Source organism: Mirounga angustirostris, unplaced genomic scaffold (genome assembly GCF_029215605.1).
Source record: "Mirounga angustirostris isolate CCGP_5_RB_7025 unplaced genomic scaffold, mMirAng1.0.hap1 SCAF_9, whole genome shotgun sequence".
Lineage (NCBI taxonomy): Eukaryota > Metazoa > Chordata > Mammalia > Carnivora > Phocidae > Mirounga > Mirounga angustirostris.
The window spans coordinates 69,251,040-69,276,066 of record NW_026991717.1 but is presented as its reverse complement, the minus strand read 5'-3'; the positions used below and the strand labels follow the sequence as shown (position 1 = coordinate 69,276,066).

Below are 25,027 nucleotides of genomic sequence, written 5' to 3'. Positions count from 1 at the left end.
TTCTTTTTAACTTAGCTCCAGAGAAGTCATGAATCTCAATAGCCTCACTACATTTTAATATTGTCATAAACATTTAATGACCTAGGCTCAAAATCCCCATCCCATTTCAGTGAGCATTTTGATTTTGCTGTACTGAAAAGATGTTGTTAAGTGTTGAAAGACTGTAACATTTTTTTCTTTTTTTAAAAAGATTTTATTTATTTATTTGAGAGCGAAAGAGAGAGAGAGAGAAACAGCATGAGAGGGGAGAGGGTAAGAGGGAGAAGCAGGCTCCCCGCTGAGCCAGGAGCCCGATGTGGGACTTGATCCCAGGACTCTGGGATCATGACCTGAGCTGGAGGCAGTTGCTTAACCAACTGAGCCACCCAGGCGCCCTGTAACATTTTTCTAAGCCTTGCACATGTAAGCCTCTTTTGTTCACTAATTACCTTTCAACATAGATATTCTTTCCAGTCCCAAGGGAGTAGAGGCTGCACAGTATGTGGTAGCATGAAATCTGCACATCACCTACTGGAAAGAACAGAAAAGAGCAGTCATTACCATGCTGCAATCCCAGCACTTCACCTCGGGCACAAGGAAAGGGTCCACCAACAGAAAACATGGCATGACCCAGGAGTTAAAGACAGTGCATGCACCCCGCACTGCCCCCCCAGCCCTCCCCCACCCCTGCATGGTATAGTCCCTTTCTCCCCAGATGCTGGTTACTGAACTGGGAGAGAACCCACTGACAGAAGAACGCCCTCCACTGAGTCATCTCCGTTCCTTTGCGGGCTTTTGATGTGAATCACATTGCTTCTCAGGGAAAGAAATCATTTGACCAATGAGATCCATATGCGATTTTTTTTTTTCCAATGGGGGGGGAACACTATAGTTAAATTTTACATATAGTAATATTTCCTTCCTTTGAGAGGAAGAATGCAAGAAATCTGAAGTTTGAATGAGTCTTCTGTTAATTTCCTAGGAAGACATGTAGAACGTCCCTACCTCTTTAGAGATAGACCAAAATTTCTCATGTCCACCTGTCCCAAGTTCTCTGATGGACATTTTTCAAAAAACAATTCAATTATATCATGATTGTGCCATGTTTTCCTGAGGGAAGGGCATGTTCCACTTAGGAATCCACAGAGTTGAATTCATCGGCTACATGCCCCTTCAATGTCTGGAACTCATAATAAGGCAGGGACTAATTGAACATAATGAGAACTAATTTAATTTTTAGGTTTTCAATAAGGAAGGGCATTCTTTCCATGACATGACATAATGAGTTTGGATGCTCCCCCATCCCTTTGCCCTCCTCTATGGAAATAATTGATTTTCATTTGTTCAGGGATATAGCACTCACAGTGTCAGCTATCAACAGTTGGTTAAATTGAATTAAATCATGGGCCAACATTTAAAGTGTGAAACTGAGCTTGATGGCAGAATATTTGCTCTAGGGGCTATATGTGGTACTAAATGCAAACTGAAATAAAACTAACTGACTATGGTCTTCTTCTGAAGGCTCAGATAATGAAATGTTAGCAGCTTTCCTTTGCTCCTGGTATCCAATGAATAAATTAGGGCTTCTTAACAGGAAAATTGGTATCTGAAAAACCCTGGGAGCGAACCTATATCCCCTGCTGGATTACTCAGATAACCTTTTCAAATTAAGTGGGAACACAATGGCTGACAGCTAAGCCAGTGGGTGGAAAATTCTGGTCCTGAATAATAGTGGGGAAAAGATGAAATATTATATACTCAAATTGGAGGATTTCTCCTCCTCTAAGTATTTATTATTTCATTTTTAAACCTAAGAAGAAAACAGCATGGAATAATTATCGCTCTGTTCTACTTTCAAGGTCAACTCAAGTGAATGAGTCACACACTTCTTATCTGGGGCCATGTGCATAGAAATCCACGATAGTAATAGGACTCACAGAGTAAATCCACCCCAAACTGATGCTGAGCAACGTGCTCAAAGATGGATGTCAGGATGGGGAGCAGAGCCACCGTGGTATAGTTAATATTCTGAGACACGCCTTTAATCTGTGTTCTGGAATGGGTAAACTTCCCCAGCTTCAGGTTTTCTGAAGTCTTCTCTAAGTCTTCTGCAGCATTTTCAAAGAATGCTCGTAACCCGGCCTTGACCAGCTCTGAGCCTGACTTCATGACAGTCCTGTAAGCAAACGATGTTCAAGACCAGAAGCATAATCATAATCCAAACCTTTGGCCAACCCCCTTCTTGAAACTGGTGACTTGTAGTTTAACCCGGGCAGACATTTGACACTCCAGTCAACTGAAAACACTAAGTCAGAAGTGGAGAGAACAGTTGGCATCCAGGGAGTCACCTGGATCACACAATCCCAAGGGGGGGCTGACAACAGGATGGTGTTCTCTGTTGGATGGAATTAGCACTCCACTCTTCAGGAAATACAGAGGAGGGTTTAGAATGAAACTGAGTTTAGTCATCCTTTATCAGTATAGTGTCCCAGTTGGCTACGTTCCTCTGTAAATATCTTTTTTTTAAAAAAGATTTATTTATTTGACAGAGAGAGACACAGCAAGAGAGGGAACACAAGCAGGGGGAGTGGGACAGGGAGAAGCAGGCTTCCCGTGGAGCAGGGAGCCTGATGTGGGGCTCGATCCCAGGACCCTGGGATCATGACCTGAGCTGAAGGCAGACGCTTAATGACTGAGCCACCCAGGCGCCCCCCTCTGTAAATATCTAATTAGAAGGAAGGAGAGGTGAGTTTTTCTTAGAGTTAATTACGGGATAAGCTACTTTTATAAGGAGTAGCTAGAAATATTAGCTCTCCCATGATGCAGGACCTCTTAGAGAGAACAAAGAAGTCACGTGAAGTTTAGATTTCTATTAGCTTGCAGGGATGTCCTAGCTTGGAGAAGGAAAGGGAAGAGGAACAGAAAGCCCCTTTTAAAACAGACAGCTTCATCAGACCGCTGGGAGTGGGGGGTGGGGAAACAACTATAGATTGTGCCCTGTGGGAATGGAGATTAGCCTCCCCTCAAAACTATTTTATAAAACTTAGAATTGGAACAAGGCTAACAAGTCAACTATTATTTTCCATATTTCAACATCTTATTCACAAGATTATGACAGGCTTGCTTCAAGGACAGATGCTTTTTATCTACAGCATTTTCAGGATAATCATCCAACCAACCAGAAAAATAAAAACAAAGAAATGAAGTCCGTGAGGCTTGCTGCTAGCCTGTAAAGAATCATGAGCTATCTTCCTAACTTTCTAGTCTTGGGTTTTGTCAGGAATGATTATCAAACATGCTGACCTGCATTTAAAAAAAAGGGGGGGGGGACTCTCTCCTAAGGCAGTTTACATGCACCTGGGAATCAAGATTTCTCTTCCTAGCTGCAAGGGATCTGAATCCTCTGAGGTGCCTTGGCCTGATCCTACGAATTTGTGCTGTCCTAATATCAGCATGTTTGTTTCTTGTTCTAGGGGTGTAGACCCCTCAAATCCCCTTTAATTATCCTTAACTTTTTTTGGCAACCATTCTTAGTTGGTAGATTTTCATCTTGTGGCCACTCCTTCAGTTGGTTTCTCTTCTGCATACCGTCCTCCTCCCAACTTTGACAAGGGGCTCTGCTTGACAAGTGTGTGAAAGAAAGCTCCCTGTCTGTCCTTGCCACTCCTTCTCTTCCTCATCTCATCAGATCATTTACGCTTATATTACTGGAACTTACACATACATTTGTTAAGACTTCTTTCCCTTTCAGCCATCTTTCCTGCAAGACCTTCAGGCCATGGGTCCAAACACATCTTTGTCTCTGATATATATATATATATATTTTAAAGATTTTATTTATTTATTTGACAGAGAGAGAGACAGTGAGAGAGGGAACACAAGCAGGGGGAGAGGGAGAAGCAGGCTTCCCGCTGAGCAGGGAGCCCGAGGCGGGGCTCGATCCCAGGACCCTGGGACCATGACCCGAGCTGAAGGCAGACGCTTAACGACTGAGCCACCCAGGTGCCCCTGAAAATGTTGTTTTTTTTTTTTTTTAAAGATTTTATTTATTTATTTGGCAGAGAGAGACACAGCGAGAGAGGGAACACAAGCAGGGGGAGTGGGAGAGGGAGAAGCGGGCTTCCCGCCGAACAGGGAGCCCGATGTGGGGCTCGATCCCAGGACCCTGGGATCATGACCTGAGCCGAACGCAGACGCTTAACCGACTGAGCCACCCAGGCGCCCCTGTCTCTGATATTTTTATCACATATCCCTGCACCTCCCTCCTTGGCTGCTTGGGATTCAGAGTGTTACGGTTCCCCTCTCCCAGGTTGCTTATGGCCTCACCACGCATCAGGTAGCTAACTCTCCCTTTTTTTTTGGTGGAGAATGAGGGACAAAGTGGCACTTTGCTCTATTACATATTTTATCTTCTGAAAGATGAATTTCTCAGGAAGAGAAGACAAGAATTGATCAAATGCTCAGCTTTTAGTATGCAGTACATGTCATGACAGTGGCTCTCCATCATGTGAGTGGAGAGATGGAGAGTACTAATGTCAGGCTAGATTCATCTCCTTCCTCTCTCCCCCCGCCCCCCGGCTCCTGCCACGCAGTGACACGTCTTCTCTTCTATACAGTAAGTGAGAAGAGGGGGTCAGAGAGTGAGTCTTGAGAAACTACTGGAAAAAACCGGCAGACTTACCTTGTGTCAAGTGTCTGAGCTAAGATGTGAAGACAGCTCACCATTGTAGTAGAATCGCTCCCTAGAAACAAAAATATCACCGGTGACTCCCCAAACCCTTCAGCCTGTCTTTTAAATGCAATCTTCTCAATATGCACAAACTGCAGCCCAGCATAATTAACCACCAACACACGAAGGGCCAGACCTCTGTGCGGGGACAACGCATTTATCTCTGGCCTGACACATCTGCTCTTTGATGGATGTTAGAGGCAGAGCTTAAAACGTTCATTGGTGTGGAAAATTTGAGCTCTTAAAGGGGCAGAGAGGTCATTTATCATACTTCAGACCAATTTTCTATGGCAAATTTAGGTGACACCTTCGTCCTAAGGCTCAGGTTGTCTGCAGGCATAATGCAAGTTAAGGATAATTATAGGGAGGAGTGAGGCTTTCAGCAATACTTCTCTTCACTTACCAAAGAGGGAAATCCTGTGTCGAACAAGAGCAGCGAGTTTGCAGAAGAGGCTGAAGCAGAAAAGAAGGCGAGTGGGAAAGGCACAGAAATCCGAGGACTGGTTTGTACCCTCCCTCCCCCAGGCCCCCATGCTTTATATCAAAGAGCGCAGAATGGATCTCTAGGAAAATGCACTGTGTTCCTCTCCAAGACCCTCTGGACCGCACTAGGAAAGTCTGTGCTCCCCGCTGTCTTGTTGGAGAGTCAGGAAGGCACCTTGGAGGCAGCCCCAGCCTCACAGAAAATAATCCTTCTGCAACAACTGCAGTATTTTGCAGTGACCAGGTTATCGCAAACCGTCCCTTGCTATAGAGTACCACGTGCTGACACATTCATCTGGATGACATTCAGGAATACATGAGGATTCTGACAGGGATCGTGCATGTTCCACTGTTGCAACAGACTGCAGACCATTTTGCAGCCTTCACTGGCGGTGGGACGCTTTAGATGGGAGGTGGGCAAGCAGGTGGGAACAGAAGAAAATGAACGGTTCAGGGACGGGGGATATTGTGTTGGACAAAACCACTTTGGGAAATTGCTTTTCTCTGTCAATTCCTATTAGTTGATGGGCCTGACCGAGTGGCTGTCCTAGCTGTGCTCCTCCCTGGAAGCTAGAAAAGCCCATCTGCTATGCTTTTGGTGCTTTTTGACCCTACCCCATGCTTTCGCTCATCTTTTCTATCATGGAACCCCTCGGAGGTCCATCCGTTATCTTAGCATTCTGCTTTCTGTGGCATCTAGTAGAGAGCCTTGTGCAGTTAGGAAGGAGCTCTATAAATGTTTCTGAACATGCCACTGATGGACCCTTACCCACCATGGCTATGACGTGACCTGTACTGTCAATGGCTCTGGGGACGAGGCTGCTCAGAACTCTGACCCTATGTGACACTGGCCCAGCAAGAACTTTGTAATGCCTTCAGCAAGCGGTCCTTCCTGGTGGAACACAGAGGGGAAGGTAGACTAAAAACACCTGCTACGGGCCAAGGGCTTCTCAAGCTGAGACCGAGCTGAAGTCCATCCCAGCCTCTCATTCATAGCTTGTCGAGGGCTTCCTGACTCACACGGGGCAGAAGTCTTTTCGGGAACAGCTCAAACGGAGAAGAAACACATCCTGAGTGTTGGCGGAGATCATAACTTGCTCACCTTTATGTCCTCAAGTGTTGAATCACTATACTGTACACATGAAACTAGTATTACACTACAGTTTGTTAACGGACTGGAATTTAAATAAAAACTTAAAAAAAAAGACTTGCTCACCTTTAAATGGTTTTCAATTAACACCCTGAGTCCACTGAGTTGTCTACTGGACAATCAGAGCTAAAGTCCCCTGTGGGCAGTCATTTATTTCTGCAGTGGGAATAAGCTGGAAACCCTGGCCTAGAGCTTCAGAGAATTCAGAATAAGTTAACAGAAATTTGACAGCCTGCTAGTGTGAAATTAAACAGGGACTGCTTTTTTGCTCTTCCCATTGTGTCCATTTTTTAAAGAGCTATGTATTTGATTAAAAAAAAAAAAAAATCATGGACCTGGGGGAGGGAGAGAGCCTGGAGGAACATGAGCCCCGCGGCTCTGCTATGACTAGCTGGGCTGTCCTGGTGAAGCCACTTAACTGCTCTTGGGCCTTGGTTTTATCATCTGTAAGTAGGGAGTAATCACAAGATCCTCTTAGTTTTTAGAATTAGGGGCTGATCAATGCAGATATTTCTGGTGAAATGCCTCAAAGCGGACACATGCTCTGTATAAATACAAAGTAACATTTTTCTAACTAAAGCAGATGGTGGAATTGTTTGATCCTAATACTAACAGGGTTCTGCTTGCTGTCAGAAGTGCTTGCCCAGGCATGCCAAGGCCAGGACCCGAGGTTTTCAAAGGCCCCTTCTTGTCCCCTATGGGGCGCATAATAGAAGCGCTGTCCTTAGCCCAGTGTTACGAGGGGCCAGAGTTCCCAGGTGCCTCCCCATCTCAGAATTTGTAAGTGACAAATCAAAGGGACCACAGGGGAGAGAGTATGGTAGCCCTGGTGATTGGCAGCAGATGCAGATGGGGTGGGGAGGAGGGGAAAGACATGGACAAGAAGGGTCTGGAGGTGTGAACATTTGGTGCAGATGCTATTGCTTCTGTGGGAGGGTGGCAAGCACACCGATGGATCTGGAAGCTATTTGCAAGGCTGATCAGATGCAGCTTGTCTTCCAGCCGTGACAAATGGTGCCTGGCTGAACAAATGTTACATTTCCATGAATTAACAATCTCACAAAAATAGATGAAGAAGACAGACACACCTGCCCTCTGTTGGATTGTCTGAATATCTCACTTTGCCCCTCATTTCCTGAACTTCTTACAAAATATACCGGTGCATCCTGAAAATACTTAGGAAATCTTTGGCTAGCAATTGATGCTAAGTGCATCTCATTTTGATAGCATGGGCTCCTCCTTTCTTAAAAAATGAGGTTAAGTAATGACTGCAGAGAAAATGGCACTCCATGCGGCTAGAGAGGACTTTCATTCTTGCCCTAACTTACTACCTGGGTCACTTCGGGCAAACCTCAGTGTCCTCATCTGTAAAATGGAGAGAATATATAGGCAGTTCTTAGAGCACGGTGATGGTTCACAATGATATGCAAGAGTTACTGCCCACTTGTGTAAGGAGGAAAAACCAGCTCACTGTTAGCTCTGGGCTTAATAAGTGTTTGCTAAATCCTGAGGCTGACTGTCCTCATGAGGATGGTGATATTTAGTGGGTGGGCCTTTAGAAAGTACACTGTATGCTATCCACCATCCATGGCTGTTAGGGAAAGAGCTGACTTCTTCCAATATAATTCTTAACTCTTTGCCATTTAGAGGTCTAACTAATTCCCTGTCATTCCCAATCAAATCCGGACAAGACCAGAGGAATGGTGGAATCCATCTTTTAGCCTGATCATAAAGCATCCTCTTTGCTCTCCTCTCTCTTGAGGTGCCCACGTGTTATGCCTACTGCAAGGAGGATGGAGGCTGGTGCTCCTGAGGAACTTTTTTTTTTCCTATTTGGAATTTTAATTGAATTGTGTTGCTCTGGATTTCAAATATCAGATCACCCACAATAGGACTTCTAAGACTGGATTCTTTAAAACAAATTTAAACGGAAAAAGCCTGATAAGAATGGGATTAAAAACAGCATTAATCTGTTTCTTCTCAATGTTGTGTGTTCGCTTGTTCAAGCTTCAGGATTGATTTCGCCTTTTTCTAAATGTTATTTCAGGATAAAAGTTGATCTGAGTACATAAATTTTTTCCAAGCCCTAGTGATACCTCCCAACAGCGCACTTCTCTTGGTTGCCAAAATAATACACAGATAAATATGAATATAAGTACTTTCAAAACCAAGATGATAACCAAAACCTCTGTGCTACCAATCACCAGGCCACAGTTCATTTCTCTGAAAGATTCACCATTGAGGCTCTAGGAATCTGGGGTTTTATACAAAGCACATTGTCACCATGGCCTTCTCTTTCGTAGACTCACCTGGCCACCATTTCTTTCTCCTTATGAGAGGCATAGCCACTGCTGCTAAGGGGCTTCAGGGGGGATGACAGGAAGTAGAGGTGGTGATTGGTGAAGTACTGGTCAACCAGTGGGAGGAGAACCTGGAAAACCCACCATAAATTAATTTCTAGGAAGCTAACCAAAGCCCCTCCATTGGTTCCTTTGAAAAAGTTCATTTTCCGTGAGCAAAAAGCCTCTGAACATAGGTCCTGGAATTTCCAGGAAACTCTACCTGGTGGATTGCAGTTTCCAACACATTTTCCTCTCATACACCTCAAACCAGAGGTCTTGGGGATATGAGAATGGAGAAGGCTACTGACTAAGGGTCCCGAGAAATGTGCATATGGCTGAGTCAGCATTTTCAGGAGAGTCTGGTGGTACATCTGTGCTTAGTCATGTCTTCTTGGGCACGGTGTCCAACAGGATCACTTGGGGCCTAGCCTAGCACTACCAACCTTGAGCCTTCTGTCTCTGCTTCTCAGGCGCAGTTACCCCGAGGCCTCGCATGCATTCAGTCCTGAGTAGGGTTCTATGGCAGAGACTACTCCCTGGTACCCAAATTCATTCTTCCCTTCTTTCTCTTAGCAACAGAAACCCCCGTGTTTTAGCTGGGCATGGGGTTACCCAGCTAGAGAATGCATCACCCAGGCTCCCTGGCAGCTAGGTGGATCTAAAAACGATGGAGTTTTAGCCACTGGGATAGCACTTTAAGAGAAGCAGCTTGGGGGCACCTGGGTGGCTCAGTCGTTAAGCATCTGCCTTCGGCTCAGGTCATGATCCCAGGGTCCTGGGATCGAGCCCCGCATCGGGCTCCCTGCTCGGCGGGAGGCCTGCTTCTCCCTCTCCCACTCCCCCTGCTTGTGTTCCTGCTCTCACTATCTCTCTCTCTCTGTCAAATAAACAAATAAAACCTTAAAAAAAAAAAAAAGAGCAGCAGCTTGTCTTCCTCTCTCCCTTTCCCCTTTCCCACAGATGTGGTACCGGTGAGACCATCCGGACCACACCAACACACAGCACACTTGAGGAGATGGTGGAGTACCACAAGAGGAAGTAGCTGGGTCTCCGGGGTGACGGTGTGGAACAGAACGGGCTGCCTGCCTCCTCAGACCACCTACCTGCCTCTGGATTGTTCCACAACAGAGAAACACAGGCCCATCTCATCGAAGCCACTGGAGTTTTGGGTATCTTTGTGAGATGAGCTTAACTTACACCCTAAATTGTACAGATTCTAAGAAGAAAATAATTTGGTTTAAATGCAGGGAATCACTTACTTTGGCAAAGAATTTGATCTCCTGGTCGTGGGGAGACTTTTCCGTTTTCCCACTGCTGACAATGGCTTCTACAAAGACAAAAGTAACACAAAGTTGGCCACAGTTAAAGGAAACTAAACCAAAAACAGTCACAGCATTTTAGAAACAGAGCGGCTTTCCTGAGGGCCATGGAAGGGCCATGTGATTTTACAAAGTATCTTCTATTTTACAAAGGACTTTCTCACTGTGCTGGTTAGTTGTTTTCTCGTGTCAATTCTCTCAGCTGTTTCACTACCCTTTCCTCCACTTTACTGATGAGAAAGCAGCTTCAGAGAGGTTGAGTCATATGCCCACAGTCACAAAGAAAAACAATGGAAAAGTTACAATAGGACGAGTTATATGAAAAATGACAAATGGCTCAATCAAACCCTGAAACCAAGGATGAAACAGATTTTTTTTAAAGAGCGGGACAAAATCTCAGCCACCATTCCCCCCCCCCCCCAAAACCATACGATGTCAGAATGAATCACGAACAGCTACAGTAGGAAAGCATCATCCCTTGATAAAGGAATGCCACATTCTTTTTGAGAGCACGAAATATTAAGGGAAGCACACATTTGGGGGATACGTCACAATGATACTTACCCAAATGGGCAATAAACTCTTGGGCGGAATCAACGTATTTCAGGATCTTCTTCAAAAATTTATAGGCAAACCTCTTTTCCATGGAGGAGGCATCCAGCTCCATATCCTTCATACCTCTAGGTTGGAAATGGGTAAACCCCAGGAAGTAACAGAGATGACTATGTGACTTTGGAGCATTAGCAATCCTATCTGTGTTGACTTTACTTTCCAAAAGTTAACGGTTATTCCGGTTTAGTGACCTGATTTGTCATCTGACCGATATCCCCTTGCACTTGGAACCTGCCTCTGTGAGCACGCAAGACCTGAACTAGAATAATATCTGAAAAGATTTTTCAAAATATCTTTACCATTCATTCAACAAGTATCAGGCAGGGGATAAATCAGAGAAGCAAACAAAATCCCTGCCTCCATGGAACCTATATGCTAGACACACATAATATATAAAACAAAGTATAAATTATGTGGGATGCTAGAAACTAATTAGCATTATGAAAAAAGAAAAATCAAAGCAGTATGAAAGGGGGCCCAAGAGTGGCTGAAGGGGGGAGGCAAGCTGACTGCAGTGTCACATGGGCAATCAGTGCTGGTTTCATGGGGAGAGGACATTGGAGTAAAGGTTTGAAGGAAGTGAGGAGGTGAGCCATATGGACGTCCAGGGAAAGAACTTTCCAGGCATATGGAGCGGTGGTGCCAAGGTCCTGAGGCAGAAGCATGCATGCTGAGTTGAAGGGATATGGCAGATACTAGTGTGGATGGAATGGAAGTGAAAAACATGAGGTGGTTGGTAAATCATTAGGGCCCTGTGGGCCATCCTCAGAATTTTGCTTTTGCTCTGAGATGGGAAGCTACTGAAGGTTCTGTATAGGGGAATGACTTACACTATAAAAGGATTATTTTAGTTGCTAGGTTTAAAACTGACTGTGGAGGGTGGGGACAAGGGTTGAAGCAAGGGGCCCGGGGCAGAGGCTCTTTCAGGAATGATGGTGACCGTGTGGAACGGGTGAGAAGTGGTCAGATTCTGAATATCTTTTAAAGGCAGAACCATCAGGATTTCCTGAAGGATTGGATGTGGGTTGGGTGAAAAGAGGAGTCAAGGGTTTAGATTTGAGCACCAGGAAGAATGGGCTGTCATGGAGTGATGGGGAAGCTGAAGATGGAGGTTGGAGGCATGGGTAGTGGGGAACGAGTTCTCCTTGTTGACAGGGCTCTCGCTTCCTCGTCTGCCCCCCAGGTGCCCTCCGTAGGGTCTGGCACGTGGTAAATACAGCTACTAGGATACGTTTGCTGAATTCAACGATCTTCTTCCTTTTCCCCCGTATTTCCTTGAGTTCCTTTTTAGTTGGGGGAAAGAGGAATTTTTCATTTCTGTGAGCAAGTTATTTATCAGCAAATCGCAGTACGCATTCCTCTGGGTGCTAAGAACAGGATTAAAATGATGAAGGGAGTATTTCTCAAATGCTTCCCCAGAGGTGGTCTCCTGCTGTCTGACCTTTCCTGCTTGACAACATGGCAAATAAGTTTTGTTATTTTTTCATATGAGCTACAATAGAAATATTTGTATAGATTTTTACTGCGTTTTTTTTTGCCATGCAGTGGCAACATGCTGTAGGAAACTAATGGAAGAAACAGCAGCTGGCTCAGCAGACATTTCTTTTAGGACGAATGGCTGTATCATAATAGGAACCCTGGCTTGTTTTTCACCCTTCAAGGGACTTAGCAAGCATGACCCACGGAGGACAGCCCACCACTGATATCAGACCAGCGAGGAAACAGGTTCTACCTTTAAGATTTAAGCAGCTACGACCATACTCACATACAACACTCCTCTAGATAATTCTGACGAGCCTAAGTTTGAGATAAAAAGTCTCAGGAAATCTCGATGGATTCCATCTCCTCAGTGGAGTTGCGCCTTCAAAAGAATCAGTTCTCTTCCTTCAAAGGCTGTTTATGTCAGTTATGCATACTATTGTTATTATGTAATTAAGTATCGTATAAAACAACAAAATGAAAAATGTGAGGAGGACCGTTAGTTCTGTGAGAGCTAAGTTGCATATTCTGCAAAGGCCTGAAATTGCGTTTCCAAATACACAGTTTCTGAATTAGGTCTGAAAGAAAATAACTGTAAAAGACAGGGGAGGAAGTTGAAAAGAAATCTAGAAGATTACTGTATTTCCATGGTTTTGTACCTGCTGTAATTCTTGCTGCTGTGTAAAGAAGCCCGAGTCCCAAAGCTGTGAGGATGCACTAGGTATATGGTTTATAACTCCAATCGATCAAACAACAAAGAGAAGGTCTTGGGGCCTATAGCACAAGATTTGTGAATGAATGCTTGTTTATGTGTTTCAATTTAAAAATAAATGTTTAAGGTGTATATGTATCATTTGTCATGATTCTTTGCTATAACTGGTTTTGCAAAATGGATATTGACTGGTCCTGTTTAGGTAAAAAAAAAAAAAGACGGCTTCATGCTCCCAAATAAAAGTTTTCTCATTTCAAAATACTAACAGCTACCCTTCCTCTCATCTGTTTTGCAGGCAGGTGAGTAAATACTTGGAGAGGGAGAGACCACGCCCACAAGCCCACCCCCGCCTCGCTAACATCACCCAGAAGAGGACTTACCTAGAAATCACGATGCCGTTCACTTGGAGGAATTTAAACAGGTCCTGTGCCTTCTCTCGGTCCCTGAACTTCTCCTTGGCTGTCAAGGTGTCATATGGTACCAACAGAGGGTGACTGCCGCCACCTGGGCTCAGGAAAGTGAGAGAGGACAACATAGTTGGCCCTTCCTTTGCACCTCCGGGAAAACATACCTGCCCCCAGCTCACCTTCTGCAGGGGGCACCGAGAACCTGGCTCACCTTTGCTCTCCAGCTCCAGCTTCTTCTTCTTGGCCCAGATGTTGTGATAGTTTTCAGCCACGACCTCCACCATTCCCTGTGTCCCACCAAGGAGACAACAGTCAGAGAGAAAACGAGGAAGAAAAATGGGTTCCTATCCGCCAGCCTATTGCAGGCAGGCTCGGGAATGGAGCACCACCAAATGCTAACAGCTCACTGCTGAGTGTCTCCCACCATTAATTAGTCTGTGCTTATGCACCTCATTAGTTTCGTATCTTCCCATACACACAGAAAGCAATTTCTAATTCTGTCCTTCCCTTGTAAGTTATTATCCTGGCAGTTGGATGCATTTATGAGAAACACACATTTCCATTTGAAACTGCATCCTGGAGGCGCTTCATTTGTCACGGGAGTTCAGGATTTTATTCCTGACCTGAGACAGGGAGATGGAAGTGAGAGTCAAGCCACAGTCTAGAATCCCCAAAAGCCCTGAGCTGAGCAAACTAAGAAGAATCACATCTTGGAGAAAAATGGCTGCAAAGATTTCTCAAATGGAATTCATCTTTATAAGGCTCATGAAACAGTGACCTGGGATGAAGGGTATATGTTGGAAAGAAACTTTCTCTAAGGTCCAAAGAGTGGTCTGATGGACTGAGGAGTAACTGGCCCAGGCTGAAGCCTGTCGCGGCAACCAATGTGTGTGGGAGGGGAGAAAAGTGGGAGGGGGAGGCAGCTTAGGGCTTTTAATTTCATCCTTTGGGTTGTCTGCCCCTAAATCCTGCGCCATCACGGGGCCCCTGAGGGAATCCACCATGGGATACACAAGTGTCCCTGGGGCTGGTCGCACCTGCTGGGACAAGGAAAGCGCCCCCACCCAGGGGTCTTTCCACAGGTTTTCTCCTAGCCTTATTAGTTTTTTCTCCTAGTTGTTAGTTCTGTGTGTTGATAGAGTAAGTTGCTGTGTCCTCCTTTTATGGAGGCACTACCTATTATGTTGTCCCTGGAAGAAGTGCAAAGCCTGGCCTTCTTAGAGAACTGGTTTATTTTGCTGAGACTTGCCCTGTGGCCCCAGCCCGATGTGGTTCTCTTCTAGTCTGATATTTTAGTGGTGCTATGTTCTAGGCATTCTTGCCCCCCTCTAAAAGAAACTCTTTAGAGGATAATATGACCCTGCACTTAGGGGGTTTTAGAAAGCAAGATAAGCTGTTCTGCAAGTACCAACACTGACCTGGAGCTCCCTGGAGAGCACCACGTTGGAGAGGTCCAGGGGAGCAGGGCTGTAGCTGTTGCCCTAGGGAAGCAAAGACAGAATTGCTGGGTTTGCCATTATTTTCCTTATTCTTAACAGTATCCTGACTTCAGCTGCCAAAGATGTATTCTCAGGGTTCACGGTTAGTGGTTCTTGGCCCCTGACACCCCCAGGGAGAGCTTTCCCAGATTCTCCGGGGGTTCTTACTACTGGCCCAGTGTTGGCCCCGGGGCACGCTGTCATACCTGGCTGGCCTGGGATACGCTCCGAAGCTTCTCGTTTTCCCGCTGTTGAACCAGGGCCTCTCCCTCTTTGGTCCTCTCCACAGACCAGCCCACAGCCAGCATGGTTTTCAGGGACTCTCTGGCAGGCCAACGGTAAATTTCCTTCTCCTGGAAGAAAATCCAAGCAGAAGAGATTTGCAGAGCACACCCCTGCACTCTGACTGGCCTGACTCCCTGTGAAGTTGGCCCCCACGGTGGACAGGGTTGCAGCGGGCTCCAGCCTCTTGTCCCTAGGTCAAGACGCCCTCTGCATCATCTCCCCTAAAACACATAATCGTCATTCTTTCTGACATTTTCAAGTACAAGACCCTACAGTCTTCTGCCTTTAGAGGGAATGTACCAGACATTATCCAGTTTGTGGATAAAGAGGTGCAAGAATAGGAGAGTGACCCCCTCCTCATGTACTACTAGCTGTTTAAGATGAGACTTGTGGAAGTGATTGGCACAAAGCTCTCCTTTGATTTTGATTCTTAGATTCTTAGATTTAGAAATCTCTTGAACAATACATAATTCTACAGATGGCCAATATACATACAATGATATGCATGCTGTGCTTTACATACAACACAAAGCCTATAGCTTACAAAGAACGCTTACTGATCCCAAGATAGGAATTTGGAGTTGCGCTGAACCAAATTTAATAATAATAGTAATAGTAATAATAATAAACCCAAAAGACCTGTCCTTCTTTCCTTAGGGCCCCTCCTCTCTACTCCCTTTGTCTGTCGTGACTGGAAGTCATTTCTATCTGAATTTCCTCCAGCAATTCAATGTTTTCCTAGCCCTAAGTCCCCCACATCAGCAGTCTAACAAAAGCCCATCCCAGTCCTGTTGCAAGTGAACTATGAATGCATTTTGACTCAGCCTCTAGGTGCTGAATAGTGCTTCTCCATCCAATGGGTGCTCAGTGCCAAAGAACAGAATGTGAGGCTGGCCTCTTGGAAACTGGTCCTGGGGCTCTTGCCCATTGGTGAGCTCCTGAGGAGTTTATTTAAACTGGAGGGTGAATGTGCCCTGAAGTCATCTAACCATCTGACTGAAAGACTGCCCAAGGAAGGCAAATCAGCATGGCTGCTCAGTGTTACCAGAGGCAAGTTTCTTACCTTTTCCGTTAATGTCTTGAAAGGCCTGATGAGTGGATGGGTCTTCACATTTTCATCCAGGGAAATTCCATATTTCCATCCATTCTGACTCTGTAGAAATGTTCTCAGTTCAAATATCCTTGGCATCCAAAGAGCCCCACTGTATGACCCAAATCCCAGCTTCTATTTTCACTGAACAAATGGAATAATGGGATGTGACAGAGCTTGAAAATTCCCCCCCAAAGTGTCTAATTGATCCTTTCAGGCCATCAAGCTCTCTGCCCCCTGAATTGTGAACTCTGCTCCTTTATTTCTTCTTGTTTCAGCTGCTGTCCTTGCCGCTTACGTGCTTGTGTTTCAGACAGAAGGAGGTTTCAAAAGACCTGAGAAGAATGCTTCTCAGGTCAGCGTGTCATGGTCACAGGCAAGGACAGAAGTCAAGGCCAAAGGCATGTGAGGACTGGTCCTACTGCCCACTGCCTGGAGGGGGCTGACTTGATTAGCACTGTGTGCCCGCCAACCCTAGAGCAGAATTGTAGCAATGCATGTCTCCTAGAGTCATAGAAATTTAAGAGTTTCAAAATTCATTCAACAAACATCGGTTGAATGCCTACTACAGTAGATGCTAGACTCGGTCCCAGGCACCGTGGATACAGAGGTAAGTAAGAGACCCTGATTGCCATAACCTCACAGCCCAAAGACTCCTGGCTGATCTTTCTCAATCTCCGCCTCTGCCCACTTAGTAATGTGTCTGTTTCTCAAGTTTCTGTCCCTTCTCCAGAGCACACTCTCCCTGGTAGATGTAATCCAGGCCCATGGTCCACAGGTGGATAAATCTCAAATCGGTATTCCAGCCCAGATGTCTTTCCTAATTTCCAAACTTATTTAAGCTCTGCTTGGATGCCCACAGGTACCTCCTCACATGCCTGAAGCAGAACCTGGCATTTCACTCCTCTTAGGGGTCCCTCTTCTTGGGTTCCCCGCATTTTGGCGAATGGTACCAGCGTGCGCTCACTTTCCAAGCCAGACATGCGGGAATCTTCCTTGACGCCCCCTTCTCTGCACCCTCTCACGTGTGTTCAACTTCCCAGACCTGCTCATTTGCCTGCCTCTCCCTAGCTTCCCTCCAGTGTTTCAGTTCCAGCCACCATAGGCTCTTACCTAGATTACTGCAACAGCCTCTGTGTGGTCTCCCTGCCTCCAGTCTTGCCATCTCTCTGTGGACTCCATTTTCTATACGACCGTTAGGTGAGATTTATAAAATCACCCGGATCAGGGCACTCTACTGCTTTAAGATTTTCTGACTCCCAGCTGTCATCATGGTAAAACCCAAACTCCTTGTGGCCTCTAAAGCTATTGTGAGATCTCACTGACCTTTCTCAACTCATTTCTCACCTTTCTTCCTCTGCTCTACTCTGTGATCCCACCACATTGAACTATGGTTCTCCAAAGCCACCAGACTCTCTCTCACTTCTCTGCTTGCATCTGCTGCTCCCATGGACTGCAGTGCACTTATTGCCCTGGGCTTGAACAACGACCCACCCCTTATCACACAGTGTAGATGTCACCAGCTCAAGGAAGCATTCCTGGACGCTTGCTACTGACTTAGGGACTCCTCTTATGGGTTATGTGCTCTAACCTGGTGCTCTTGCCCCCCGCAGTACTGAACAACCTGTATGATGGCTGGTTTATTTTGTTTACCCCACAAGACTGTGAAGCTCTTGAGGGCAGGGGAAAATACGCTTTCCTTTGTTAGATAACCAATGCCCACTAGGCAATGGTGAGCAAACCTGTTTCCCTATAAATGTGCAGCTTACAGGCTAGTGGAAGAGAGATTAATCACATACCATACCAGGAGAGGAACAGTTGATAACTGGTATCTCACTGTATAATTCTTATAAATATATAAGACTGCTTTAAAAACACTATGAAGGAAAAGAGCAAGATGCTAAGAAGGCCTACATCTGAGAAATCTGGGAAAGAGGTATGCTAGGAATTCACACTGGGATGGAGAGTTGAAGGATGAATTGGTGACTGGTGTTTGCATGTGTGTGGATGAACATGGGGACCTGGCTCAGAGTGGGAAGGGTTTCAGGCTCATGTAGAGTGTGTGTGTGTGTGTGTGTGTGTGTGTGTGTGTGTGTGACAGAGAGAGGGAGAGAGACAGACAGAGATACTAAAATAAGGGGATGTGGCTGGAGGGCAGAGGGTGGAGGGAGAGATGAGGCTGATTGAGATGGCAGCAGAGGCCAGATGAGGTAGGATCTGCTGTCGGGCCATGCTTAGGATTTTGGCCTTTGTATTAAAAATGGTTAGAAGCTATTAAAGGATTTTAACAAGGAGAAGGGCTGGGCTGGAAAACAGTGGTAGACTATGACTCGATTTGCATATTGAAACTAGCACTTGCCAGCAGTGTTAAGAACAGAACTGACAAAAGGCACGTGGGCAGACTAGTTAGGACATTATCACCAGCATCTGGGCAAAGGATGACTGCAGCCTGGACTAAAGCCATGGCATAGATAGAGAGACCTCCCCAAATTCAAGAGGGACTACGGAGGTAAAATCCACACGGCTTAGTGAGAGATTGGATATTGCTATCGGTTTGTGGAGGTGTCCCTTTCCCCTAATTCATAGGTTGGCCAAATGGGCATACTGCTCCTTCTAGAGCAGGGGTCAGCAAACTGGACCCTTCGGCCAACCCACGCAACCCCGTTTTAGAAATACAGTTTTTTCAGAACACAGGCACACTCTTGCATTTATGTGTTACCTCTGGCTACAGTTGTGTTGCAACCGCAGAGATGAGTGGTTGTAACAGAGACCGCCTAGCCCACAAAGCCTAAAATGTTTACTATCTGGCTCCTTACAGAAAAAGCGCGCCAACCCTGCTCTAGAATCACGAGGCATGAGCCCATTCTACAGTTAACAAGGACGGTTGTTATCATCAGTCCCAAGTAGAAACTGATCAAAGAATAAAAGCGGACCCCAGATCAATACAGAGGCTGAGCCAGTGGTTCAAGGTGTCCCTGCTCTGGGGCACACGGCCCCGAGGTGGTTTTCTGCGGCTTTGCAAGGGACGTGGCTTCCCAGTTACGCACCGGAAGCCGCAGCTGAGCAATGGCCCCAGTCCTTAACTGGCTGCCCACAGGAATCCTGGATGGCTTTGGCACATTCCTCCCACTTTGCCTGCCAGCATTAAAGGGCTGACAGAGCAATTAAACTCATTAAGCAGCCTGACCTCATGTGGTGAGGAATTTTAAACACCAGATGGACAGGCTGATTAATAAGGGAGTGTCTGGAAGTTCTACCGCTGCCTGCCATAGGAAGATGTGCGTCCTCCCTAGAATAAAATTCAGTTTGCTGGCAAAATGCAAGGGCAAGGCTTTCAGTTTTATTTCCCCTTTTCCAACACTACGTTCCAAGAAAAAATTAATGAAAGCCTCCTGCCCCGCATTACGCGTTGACGTCAAAACCACGCAAGCGTGTGCTCGGTGCAAACTCCAGAAAATGCAATATTTAGAAAGGAGTTAACGCTCCCGGAATCAATCATTTTCTTGAGAAATACAAAAAGCAGCACCAGCCGTTGCTGCCGCCTATTTCTCTGACCTCCACCAACCCTGGGAAATTGCTGCTCAGAAATAATGAATGCTCTTGGCACGGCCAGTCTGTCACTTAGACAAATCAGGCAGATTTCCAGGATTGGACCCTTTAATGCTGTTGGGCTGTTTTTCCCCCACCCCCGAGGATTGTCAGTTAGATGATAATCCCTACCTTGTCACAGGCCCATTTATCATGTGAATGCTCCGCGTACTTGGTGACGATGTATTCCCATTTTTCAGGCAAGGAGAAACTGTGAAATGAGAAAAAAACCATTACAACCTTCCCAGGCACTTGAGCTGGATGTACTGCAAAGATGGCGGGAACCAGCAATCAGCGGTCAGAGGTTGCTTTGCTGCCCCAAAGCCGAAGCTGGATTCCCAACAGTGAACTTCTGTGCGGAAGGATGGCGTGTCCATGCTGGGTCACAAACACACACCCTGTCTCATCAGAGGACATCACTGCAGGAGCCTTGGCTGCACAGGTGACCTCCCTCCGGCTGCTCCAGGTGCCCTTGGCTCCCGAAGACCCACCCTGGCTCCAGGGCCAGACCTGTCCGGGTGAGACAGGGAGAATCCCTCTATCCAAAGACGCGGCCTGTAACCCCGCCACTCCAATCTGGGAATGCCAGAAATGGGTAGATAGAGGAGCAAATGTTACACAATAGTGGTGGTCGTCTACCTTTCTGGATGCAGTGACTCATGTTTAAATATTAGAATGTGGTTAGGAGGGCAGACATCAGCTTCTGTCCCCTCAGGTGGTAAAAGCACTTCCATTTTCCCTTGAGGAACAAGTCTTGCATTGCACGGAGTCTTATGTGAACAGTCACCAAGAATGGGCATTCGACTAGGCCAATCAGACTCACTCTCCCTGGAATCTGAATCTTGAGATGTTTGAGACTAAGGCATCAAACTCTTTGAGCTGATTCATCCAATGGGGATCCTACTTGAAGGTTCTTCATTTGGTCACACTCCGCCTCGATTCTGTCCTTCCTGAGGCCCGGTTAGTCAGCTTTTCACTAGGTTTTGATAATAAGTCACTGTATCTTTGCAATAAGGTGCTTTTTTGCTTAACTTATAGCTTCGGTTACTCATATTACTCAAAGAACCATAATGATGCCAGCGGTATATGTGAAATCAGAACTCTCAAAATAACATGGAACCATACACATCATTAGCAAACAATTGCTAGCATATAGCATCTCAAAGTGTTTATGAAGGCATCCAGCTTACTAACACCATCTGCACATTTACGTTTTCACAGGGTGAAGTTCTCCAAAGTCAACACCTGCTTCTCTTGGGCCCTAGCTTGGTGGTTTGCCACACACTTAATCTCTTCTTTACAGTAGGTTCAATTCTGTTTCCTGCCATCCACTCAGCTCAAGGCTCCATCTGATGGAATGTGTACTTAATTTTCCCGAAGATGAACTTTATACATTATCAAAGCGGACAGCCCCTCAGAATGGCTCAGGCTATGCCTCTCATAGGAGAACTACTGACACAAAACACAAGTCCGAGGGGCTCATACAGGAGGTCTTGCTTTCCCTGCTCAATCTAAAGCATTTTTAGAGTTCTTCATTTAAAATGCACCCGGAGGGGTGCCTGGGTGGCTCAGTCGGTTGAGCGGCTGCCTTCAGCTCAGGTCATGATGCCAGGGTCCTGGGATCGAGCCCAGCGTTGGGCTCCCTGCTCAGCGGGAGCCTGCTTCTCCCTCTCTTCCCCGCTTGTGATCGCTCTCACTATCTCTGTCACTATCTCTCTCAAATAAATAAAATAAATAAAATCTTTAAAAAAAAATGCACCTGGAGATGAAGACCGTATGACCCACAACACATTGTAACTAGGAAAGAACTGTCACAAGACAAAATTGAGCGTATGTTGCCCAATATTTTATCTGTGGCCTAGTCATCACCAGGGAGGAATGCTGGAGAGCCAGAAGGAGAGAGGAAAAGACACTATTATAAGTTTATTCCAAAATTCCAGCAAAATTCCAGCATGGCAAAGAGTGGGTCCACTCTTTCAACTAAGGACCCCATGTTGTTCTGTCATCACACCCTGAGGTCTTACTGGAGTTCAGCTGAGTGTTATTTATGGAGTTGTTTTGATGTACGATGCTATTAGAACTATAGAGGCCTAATTCACAAAGAATGAATATTTTGTCAAAAAACTCATTAATAAATTAATTGCATCATTTGTCAGGTCAGTTCTTGCAATGCCTCAGGCGACATTTGTGGAGAGCATTCATCTCTTATAATAAATAAACCACTCCCCCAGAAGAAAGCCCAGAATATAATAATATAGTATATAATCAAATACGGATGGATGAAACCTTCAAGAGTTGAGGACAAAATGCAGTGCCGATGTGACTTGTAGCATCAGGGGAAATGATCAGCAGTGGTGGCAGGGGGGAAGAAAGGAAAGTTTACATTTCTTGTCACCTTCTGAAAGAAAAACACAGGCCACCGGGCAAGATATAGGACCAGCTTAGAGAAGATTCTGGACTCACTTCATGGTGTTGATGGGCTTGGGGTCAAAGTTGCCATCTGCATCCACTGAGATCTGTTTCTCCAATGTGGCTGAGATTCTGGTATCTAAATAATCCGGTGGCAGGGCCCCCGCTATAGCACTGAGACAAGGAAGGGCCATTCGGAAAAGGTCTGGGTCATACTTCTGTGAAGAAAGACAAAGACCACGTTAGTACAGAGATGAGAACTAGGGTCACCCATGCAGAACCATTCAACAATTAGCTGAAAAAAATAACATGCTTGCACTTGTCCAGGTTAACCAAAATGGCAAACATGTCAATTCTTGGATACTTTCTGGTGGAAACTGAGTGATTCTTGGAGGATGAAACAACAACCTGTGAAGCCTGAGCCACCATTTGCTTTAAGTTGAAAAACCTTAAATCAAAGTTTAAATCATTCTCTCCCAAATAGTTAATTGCAAGAATATCTAAGGGTTACAGTGGTCTATAAACTTGTCCGCCATACATCGTTATAGAAACTGACCCAACCTGTGACCGGATTGGGCAGTGGCAGCTCTGCCAGTCCCTTCACTAGCTGATATGGGTCTTATGTTAGTATCATCAGCAGATGGCTCAATATCACATCCATTCTCTCTTGAATGGGGCCCAGGAGAAATTTCAGTCAAATAACATGGGGTTAGGAGCAGCTTTTGATCTACTCATACTAGAGCAAAGGAACATGGGAATCAAGAAAATTTAAGCGCAGGCGAACACCAATTGCAGCTATATACATGCTTCAGACTTTGGTAAGAAGACCAGACCTACTCCTTTCCTACCTTTAAAGTTGACGACCTCAGCAATCTAAATAACCTGGGTTAAGGAGTGGAGGCAAGTGTGAGAGTCTGAACTGTCTTTCACTCAGACTGTACAGAGGTTTGGGATTCAGAGACCCTCAGTTTTTACTCAACTTCCTCCTCAAACGAGTGGCTGCCAAGAACCTTCCCCAGAAGGGCATGCGGTCTTCTGAAAATCCCACATCTCAACCTCACAGTGGCTGTTGGGGTTTCTCCTCTCCATCTGAACTTGGTAAAGGCTGGCTAACAGGGTCCACACAAGGTCAGGGGGAGAGGAATGGGGGCACAGGTAAGTCATCAAGACTGAACGAGGGACATATTTTTCTGATTTACTTTGGAAGTCCTTCTCCCATGTATTAGCTTTGCGAGTCTGGCAAGTTATTCAACTGTTCTGAGACTTTTCCTCACCTGTGAAATGTAGATTAGCACAGTTCCTGTTTCAGAGCATTGGGGGTAAGGATGGTGTAATATGCTTGTGAAGTAATTGGCACTGTCCCTAGCAGGTAGCAAAGGCTAATAATGTTAGCTATTGTTATTCATAGGCGTTGATTATTCACTGGTCATCATGGTCCTCCCTCTTTGTTCGGGAAGTGCTACCATTACCTTGTGGGAGAGGGAGTCAAAAATCCCCCAGAAGAGCTTCTCTGTCAGGTGCAATTCTTCTTCCACAGCTAGCCCATAGCTCCCCCATCCTGAAGGCAGGCAGTAATACTTCCAGCACTGTTCATAGTGATTCGTCAGAAGCTGGGAGGTTGGAACAGGATTGCACCAGCGAGTGGGGCAGAGAAGATCCACAGGCGTCCACACCGTGCAGGGGAGAACAGGACAGTAAGCAGCCCACGTGAGAGTGAAGCCAACAGATGAAACAGCTGGGTGAGCTACAGAGAGGTCCCTGCATACCACTGGGAATGGTCCGCTTTCCTGCGTGATGAGTTCTAGCCTGAGCTGAATCTGCCCGATTAATTCTTGTGCCTCCTAATGTGACCCTAGCAGTTGGGAAATGGAGAGGAACTGTTTCTACTTCCAATGAGAAAGTGCTACCCTCTGAAAGTACTTGCTGTGTAACCTTCCAGGCACTTGAAGGTGGAAAGAATTCCTTCTGAGACATTTGTTTATAAATCTAGAAGATTCTGTGATGCTGACATGGGGATGATGGGGAGCATGTGGTGATTTTCTCTACATTGATTTCTGCCCATGGCTTTCCTTGCCTTTCTCTTGAGCCTTCTGATGGCCCGGCCACGTTACCACAGTTCCACATGTGGCCAGCAGAGGGCAGAAGTACAGCGCCAATGTTCCCATCCCGCAGGTGGGATCCACATCCTCTAAGAAAAATCCTGGTGCTCTAAGACGTAAAAGTGAGCTCACTGAGTGCTGTTGATGCTGCTCCCTCAGGAGTCAGAATCCAGCTGACTGTACAGGGCTGCCGATGAAGCAATGCCAAGCTGAACTGTGAAAACCATGGTTTTCGGCTAAAATACTTATTGGGATTAAGAGTCAAGAGAACAAGCCCTTGGAGGGCAGTGGAATCTCTGACAATATACAAGCTGTTTTCTGCTGGGCATGGAGACAGAGGATTGAACTAAAGGATTCTGGGAATTCTGTTTATCCCAGTAAAGCGCATCTTAAAATCCTTGCTTAGACTATTTCTGAGAAGAAGGGAAAGTTCTGTTAAATCACCAGGCAGAACTTTCAGGTGTCGCTGGCCACGGCTGACACAATGAATATGCAAATACGGCAGGTACCTCTTAGGTAAAAGATAAAAAACGCTGTTCTCCTGGGTGGGCAGTTGACTGTGGTGCTCTCCCACCCAGGCCCAGATGCTGCTCCCTGTGTTAGTGATAAAACTTTAGTAATTTATGAGAAAATCATCAAGGAGACAACAGATAGCTCTGTAGCTGTGCTTTCCACCAATAAAAGAAAACAGAGATAAGAGTAAAAAACAAACAAAAAAGAGGGTCTGTTACAGGGGAAAAAGGAAGGCACAAGACAGTATGGAACAGAAAAAGGAGAGTTTAGGTTCTATACTTGAATGAATAATTGCAAGGCCTTCAAAGCTCTTTGAGATTGAAAACATTCTGAAAACCTAATTAAGGCAGGAA

The 25,027-nt window shown here is 45.7% G+C and overlaps 1 protein-coding gene across 1 annotated transcript in view; it reads right to left on the bottom strand.

Annotated features, from left to right (window-relative positions):
• RYR3 (ryanodine receptor 3) overlaps positions 1-25,027 on the bottom strand; it is a 509,236-nt gene that overhangs the window by 84,484 nt on the left and 399,725 nt on the right. The window contains 15 exon segments of the mRNA XM_064570716.1: positions 429-510; positions 1,917-2,155; positions 4,661-4,721; positions 5,112-5,161; positions 8,651-8,772; positions 9,943-10,010; positions 10,567-10,682; positions 13,186-13,309; positions 13,424-13,499; positions 14,631-14,693; positions 14,897-15,043; positions 16,039-16,128; positions 19,786-19,864; positions 22,117-22,280; positions 23,532-23,672. Of these exon segments, the coding sequence (XP_064426786.1) occupies positions 429-510; positions 1,917-2,155; positions 4,661-4,721; positions 5,112-5,161; positions 8,651-8,772; positions 9,943-10,010; positions 10,567-10,682; positions 13,186-13,309; positions 13,424-13,499; positions 14,631-14,693; positions 14,897-15,043; positions 16,039-16,128; positions 19,786-19,864; positions 22,117-22,280; positions 23,532-23,672 (1,622 nt within the window).